Source organism: Parasteatoda tepidariorum, chromosome 8 (assembly GCF_043381705.1).
Source record: "Parasteatoda tepidariorum isolate YZ-2023 chromosome 8, CAS_Ptep_4.0, whole genome shotgun sequence".
NCBI classification, from domain to species: domain Eukaryota; kingdom Metazoa; phylum Arthropoda; class Arachnida; order Araneae; family Theridiidae; genus Parasteatoda; species Parasteatoda tepidariorum.
Window position 1 is genome coordinate 31,442,906 of NC_092211.1, and position 7,546 is coordinate 31,450,451.

Consider the following 7,546-nt stretch of genomic DNA (forward strand, 5'->3'; position numbering starts at 1 on the left):
TCGGGATGCAGAAAATCCTCAGCGGCCATGTCGTATGATTATGCGGCATGTAAAAGATCCCTGGAGTGCCTTGGCTCTTGGCATCTCCGGCAAAATTAAATTCCTAGTGCACTTTAGCATCCAAATAGAGTCTCGGTGCTGCCATCTAGTGAGTCAGAAACTAGACGTCCAAATTAACATGACCAACGGTATCTCACCCATTGTGGTGGTCCTGAAAGAGTTGATACCACCTCTGGAGAACGCACTAGGTCTGCTCATCGGCAAGACTGATTGTGCAGCTCATTGGAAATAAAAAAATAATTTAAAAAAATTACATATACTATTTAGTCGTAAAGATTTATCTTAGCTTTAGAAATGACAAATAACTTGAATATATTAAAAAATACTTAAATCTTTAAAAATCGCCAATTTGGCGAGATTTTTCCACCTAAATAGAAATTATTTAAAGCAATTAATACTTCTCGATTTTTGCAGAATTTTATGAATACGAACTAAGGCAACGTTGGAATAACTTAAAAGTTACAAGTAACAATAAAAATAAATATAAAAGAAAAAACAATTTTCTGATAATCAAATGGGTTATGTTTTTTAACTTTATTGTCCTTAGCAGTCATTTAGAAAATATTGATAGGATTTACGTTTTTGATTTCCCCTAAATATTATTTGCAACCCCGAATAAGTATACCTTTTTTTACTCCGTTTTCTAACCACTTTATAAATTCTTAATTCTTCTTTAATTAAATAAACTTTACACCAAACCATACTTGTGCTCTCGTTTGAATTAGTTTTGATAAAATAATTGTACTCTCTAAATCTTGAAAGGAAAAAAAAATGAGCATGAAAGGAGGCTGTCTCAACTCACCTTTATTTGATTCAGTCCCATTTGTACATACGTCCGTTAATGCAGAGATTGCTTGCCTTGCCGTGGAATCAAACCCCAATCCACATTCTAAAGAAGCATTCAGCTGACACTGATGCATAGCAATTTCATTCCTGAAGGAATAAAAATAAAAACTTTTCATGTTTGTGCAGATATATATATTTTTATAACAAACAATTGTGCTGGAACTACATCCGTTTCTTATTACGCACTGTATCCAGTTGCGAAACATTCGGTCATCAAGTTGTTCTGGTAAAATTACCGTACTTCATGGTAATGACATTTCTTGTTAAGAACAAAAACACAATTTACGATATTTATACCAATCCTTTTTTAATTTTTTTCGCTCATATGGTAAAGGTTTATCGAACATGCTAGTTTTCAAAATTATAGTTCTTATCAACGCACATTTTGTAATAAAATACAAAACTGGAGATTAAATTTAACCGTAGATTTAGGCTTATGTCACGCTCAAAGGTATAGGATAACTTTACCAAACTTCATCATATATTATAAAACCATATTGATTGATCATTTTACCGAAATCATTACCAAAGTACTTCGGTTAAAATTACCGATCTTTCTAGTGTTCCCAGAGTCAGAAACACAGTAAATTGTATCATTTTCTGGTATTTTTGACCATACTTTTTTTCTTTGTGTGCAGATACAAAAACCTGCAAAATGCAAATTTATAGGAAGTTAAAATGTGAAGCATTCGCCGTACTCAGCCAGTTGTCGGCTAAGACGGTCAAAAAGGCTCCATAATTTCTAGATCAAAGACATGCAAATGCATTATAGTCAGAATCTCTCCCCAACAGCCATTACTTCCCTGACAAGTTGCTACCTATCAATCGATTTGAAGCTAGGTGAGCTTCAAGCTGCTAGGGAGTATAATTTTATAAAATACCTTTAAATGCATCTTAATGTGTCGCACCCCATCAAGAAAAGTGTCATAACTCTAAAACGCAGAAGAGAGACAATCTGAGAAAAATCAACTTAAAGAATACTTTAATACTTATTCTGAATTAGTCACAAAACTGACGCAACTGCCTCAGCTGGACAAATTGCGAGTTAGAGATGTGATACTTTTTGAGCTTGATGGGTCACTTCATATATATTTTTTATCGACAAAACCTCAAAATTGCTGTTTTTCGACTTGTGTCACTTTTGTTGCCGGGGTGCGATGTATTAATGAAAATTTACGAGAAAAGTAGAGCCGGTATGCTTTGTTGCACGCTTCTTATTACATTTTTTTTATTTCTCAATTTTCATTTTTGTAGCAGTTAGCAAATTTGTATCTGGACTAGTTCAAATTATAATGCTCTGGAAAAAAAATAATGTATATATATTTTTTAATTTTAAACTTTTTTGTCACAATAATTCCTTCTACTATTTTCACGAGACTGACTCATTGATGAAAATATTAGGCCAAACTTGAATATCACGAGTCAGACTCGTTGTTAGATTCCATATCAAACGTGAATATCACGAGTCTGGCTCGTAATTGACGTTTCGGGGCAAACCTGAATATCACGAGCCGTACTCTTGGTCTTAATCTCGGCTAATCAAGAAAGTCTGAATAAACTCTTCTTAATATGAATAGGTATTTTATATCTTTTGTCTCCTAATCTCTAATTCTCTCAGTCTCTCTTCTCTTAGGCTCTTTTCGCGAACATTCTGGTTCATAAGTAAGGCACAGCTATTTCCAAATTTCAGCGTAGTGCAAGGGGTTAACGAACTAATATTCAATTCAGTGCTTGAATTTTTTTACATTAATTTATTCGCTCAACATCATTTGTGCAAAATATTTAAATTAATGCGGAAAACTTACTGACAATATGTTATATCTTCTGAAATCCGTTGCTTCGCATGACACCGGGAGAGGGCGCTCTTGAAACATCTCAACTTACAAGTTGCAGCAATTATCAAACCTAAAATCATTTTTATGCATATTCATTAATAAAACGTATTCATATTATAATATTTAAAATAATTATCTTTCTAAATTAAAATTATTTTATTTAAATAAAAAACGTTTAGAATATTTTGAAAATATGGTGGTAAAATTTGCGATAGAATTTCATGTTAATCTTCTTTGTTAGTTGTAAATGAGTTATGCAAAGAATAAAAATTCACATCTTTCACGAAATTTACTGCAAAAAATTCCGGATCAAATTACAGAAAAAAGTACCAGCACTATTACTTTTTACATCAAAATCCATTTTTAACATGTTACAGAACAAAAAGTTTTATGCGCTTTGTAATAATTTTTACAGCAATAATTTCCATAAAATCACTGAATCACTCTAATATTACTGGAAACACTGCGGTATAATATTTTTAGGAAAAAATACATTTTACAGACGATGCACCCAAAGTACTGTATTTGATCCGTAATATTTTACAGTAAGGAGAGAAAATACCTGATACTTGTATACCCTAGATTTCGCATATTATGTCATACAAGCATGACATACATTATTTGAAGTTTAAAAAGTCTGTAATATTTTAATAAACCAAAATTATAGTACTTTAGTAAAAAATTATAGGCTATATCGGAATTTAGTAAGTTTATTTACTTACAGCAAAGAACAAATCCAGTTACAGCTTTCATGATGTAAAAATTTAGAAGATTCTGTAATCTACTCGTTTGACAATGTTTAGTTAAAAACAAATGAGTAAGAATGACAACTCTGTGAAACTAAATACCTGTTGTATGTCCAGACTTAAATAAAGGAGACAAAGGAATAAAAAAGAATATCTGAATACGTATAAATGAGTATAATAACTGTCTGATCCGAAATTGAAATAAAGAACATCATAGAAAACTGATGGCTCTTTTCTGTTTTAAAAAATGCAATAGCAGGACCTTTATTATGAATTTTGAAAAGATCCGTAGGTGGGAATTCTTCTTTTACAATATATCAATTGCTACAAAACCCAAAGGTAGTTGCGTCATAATTATTTTTAAAAAATTGTTTCAAACATTCGAAAATGATTTCCTGTCTATAAATTTTTCCTGTCAGTGTATTATATTAAAAGAACTGATTCATAAGGTTTCGTAACCCTCTGTAATATATCTATGCAAAAGTAAAATATATATGTTAAATATATTAATAACATGTAAAAAATCTGTAATAATATTTATCTTCCTCCCAATTCAACAAGTATAATATCCAGTCTATTAAATTTCTTGTATCATAAATAAACTCATCCATATAGTTTCTTAATACACAGTAAAATATATATTCAAATCTAGAAGCATATATACGTGTCAAAAATCTGTATTATTATAAAAATCTATACCCCCAAATTCAACAAAAGTATTTTCCTTATAAATAAATTTTATTTACTAATGTATAACAAAAAAATTACCCGCATATTCTTTTCATATACGATAAAATATGTTCGAAAGTCAAAATGTGTAGATGGAAATTTAGTTTGCATGCATGGGGAATACATAAATGGGACTTGACAACCAATAAATTTAAATAAAGTAATTTTCTGTTTATGAACTTCTAATCTTAGCATTTAATTAAAAAAGACTGATCCGTATATCTTTATTATACACTATAAAATTTATACGTTAGCATAAAAAATATATAAGCGCGTTAAAAAATGTATAACAATGTTCGTCAGAAAACCATACCAATGGAACTAGTATTCAACTAAAGTAAAAATAAAAGGCAAAATTATCCTGTCTATAAATTTTTCTTGTCTTTGTATAGTAAAAAAAAAAGGTTAATGAATTTTTGACATGCACGGTAAGACATATGTAAGTGCAAAATTCATATGCAAGTGCAAAATATATATGCAAGCGTAAAAATATTTCTGGGAAAAAAAATAATAAAAAAAACATAATTCTGGTTAATGGTACCAACATGTACGGTATTGGAAATTCTGGATTTCAAATTAATAGTTCTCATCACCACACTTTCAGTAAAAAATAAAATACTGAAAAGTAAAATTAACCGAATAAATGAGTTTTGTGGCATGCTCTAAGGTATGAAAAAAATTACCAAAATTTATCATATTTACCAAATTTTATCTCTTATACTATATTTTTCTCGAATATATTGTTTATTACCCACAAAATCATTACCAAAGCGCTTTGGTAGAATTTACAGGTCTGTTTTATATTCACATAGAGGCAAAAATACGGTAAATTTAACCAAAATCTGGTAGAGTTGACCATATTTTTTTCACAATGCGAAATAAAATAATATAAAGCAAACATATAAGAAATAATAAATTCAATCTCAATTACTGAAACTTTTTAGTTTCTTCCCGAAACTTAATCAGTTAATTGCTTCATTTCTTTAAAATGTTTCGAATTTCAAAAAGTTGTATTTTTAAATGACATTTCAGAACGTAACATTCATGTAATTGCAGGAAACGATAAATTACTGTCTGGCCTAATTCTCGATTTACTGACCTAATTATTTACGGACCTAATCTTAAAGTTACAGTAAACCGGGGATGTACCCTCATGTAAACTTTGTAAAGGATATCTAAAAACTATTAAAACAATACACCGTTATTTTAAAGATAATTAATCCTTAATTCGAAAAAATCATAAACGTGGGCTCTATTTAAGTTAATAGTTAAATTAATTTTAATTAGAAATTAAAGGAAACTATTATCTAATGATATTGTGTTTTTTTATATATATATAAATGAATAAATTATGATGCATAAATAAGGAAGCGAATGGCCTCTTTTAAAGTGTTACAAAGTAATACAACAAAAATAATAATTTCATTCAATTAATGAATAAATGATGAAAAAAAGCAAATTCTAATTTGGAATAGTTTGTTCTAAATAAGTTAATTAACATATTATCACGAAGCCACTTTCGTATCGAGACAGACATCACAAAACGGACTTTTTTTCAAAAAAAAAATTTGCTCTTTTCTAATTAAAAGCTCAACAAATATTAGGCGAAGTTACTATAATTTATCATTCAACAGCAAGCCAAGGGGATTAATTTAGTTTCTAGAGAGACGCTTACACCAACGCAGTAGCAACACGTCACGATATTTCATCAAGCCTTTACTTCGCTGAGAGTAACCGTAACCGTGCACGTGATCAGGTTGCCAATAGCCTCGACCACCCCTAATTAAAGTCCGTATAATGAAGTGTCAAATCCTAGAGTTGTTTTGTTCCAATCATTTTAATAAACGACGGTAAGGGTGCGCCGGCTGGTGCAATGGTAAATAAGCAAAGCTGGTTGCCACTTTCCAGCAGATAATTAGTTTCCGCCTCTTTTCAACACCTCTTCTCGAACAAAAGGTAGTTGAAGCACCCTTTCCACCTCTTGAGGAGTGATGCAAAAAAATTCTGGAATGCCCTTTCGTTTTGTTTTCAACCCAGCTGCCACGGTGGTCGACAATAAAAAAAATTACATTTTAATTACGTTGTTAAAGAGAGATAATTACTATCTTTTAAGCTTTAACATTCGATGTCTGTTAAAGAATGAATTAAGTTTTTGCTACTGGTCGGCAGTTCTTGCTGATAAGCAGGTTATATCTAGAAAATCTTATTGTGAATATGCATATGAAACACGATTGATGCTCGTTGTTTTTCGCTTCATGTAAAAAGTTTTAATTTTTGACATTTTTTCCTGAAATATTCTTTGGAGTTCTGAAGAAACGCTAGCAATTGTTAGTTTTAATTTATGCTGAAATAAAAACACAAAGGGTTTATTTTAATTTAGTCATTCATTATGGGTGCTTCTTTGATAAATTAAAAGACGTAAATGCCTAAATTAACGTTTCATCAATTATGATAATCATTTAGGATTATCTAAGATAATTTTGATTCAAATAAGTTTTTATCAAAGAGAAAATTCGGATTGTTTACCTTCATAAAAGTTATTGAAATTATTTGAAGGGAAAAATTTCATTGAAAAAGTTACGAAAAATACCAGAACTTAGTTTAATGAGTTTTTGACTCAAAAAGTTAGTTCCTTATATTTAAACATTTTCTTTCCTATAAGAAAAGTTTCAAACAGCTTATTGGGTTGTTTGTCTTAGAAACTTTCGCATATCTTGCTTTTTTTGCACTCTTAAGTTTCGGTTATTGTTTCTTGTAATTGTTTTTTATGATAAGTTATCATAAATGGTTGTAACAGATGCGCCAACTGGAGTGCATGTGAGACTGCAATAAAGCACCTTAGTCTAGAAAATTAATTTTAATCTTAAACTTAACCACTAAACTTAGCTTTATTTCTAGGACTTTTAACTATTCAAAAGGAATAATTTTTTTTACTCTAACTTGGTCTATTCATAATGTTTGGTACTTCATGATACTTTTCGAAACCTTATCTGATAGTCAAATTCAAAAACTGAATTTTGGTGGGTCAAACTTAATACTTCTTGTTCTTAATGCACACATATTTAAAAAGCATACAAGAAAAACAATTAAATTATTTATCCAAATAAACAACAAATAATATATTTTTTTTTAACAAAAAAAAGTCATTTGTTTTTAGTGTATGTAAATATCACCGAATTACCAATGGAAATATCACAGAAAATAATCCACTTTTATACAATAAAATTCATTAAAATATTTCCTTTTCTGAAAATTTTATAGTTATGAATGGCGTTTTAGTAGGTCGAATTAGAACTGAATTTCACACAACTCGTAGAAAAATCAGTTCAA

At 29.8% G+C, this 7,546-nt stretch overlaps 1 protein-coding gene across 1 annotated transcript in view; it reads right to left on the reverse strand.

Annotated features, from left to right (window-relative positions):
* LOC122270636 (uncharacterized) overlaps positions 1 to 3,609 on the reverse strand; it is a gene marked incomplete in the record, with an annotated part of 5,697 nt that extends 2,088 nt beyond the window's left edge. The window contains 3 exon segments of the mRNA XM_043048858.2: positions 863 to 993; positions 2,712 to 2,811; positions 3,464 to 3,609. Of these exon segments, the coding sequence (XP_042904792.2) occupies positions 863 to 993; positions 2,712 to 2,811; positions 3,464 to 3,494 (262 nt within the window).
* Between the last annotated feature and the right edge of the window lie 3,937 nt (positions 3,610 to 7,546).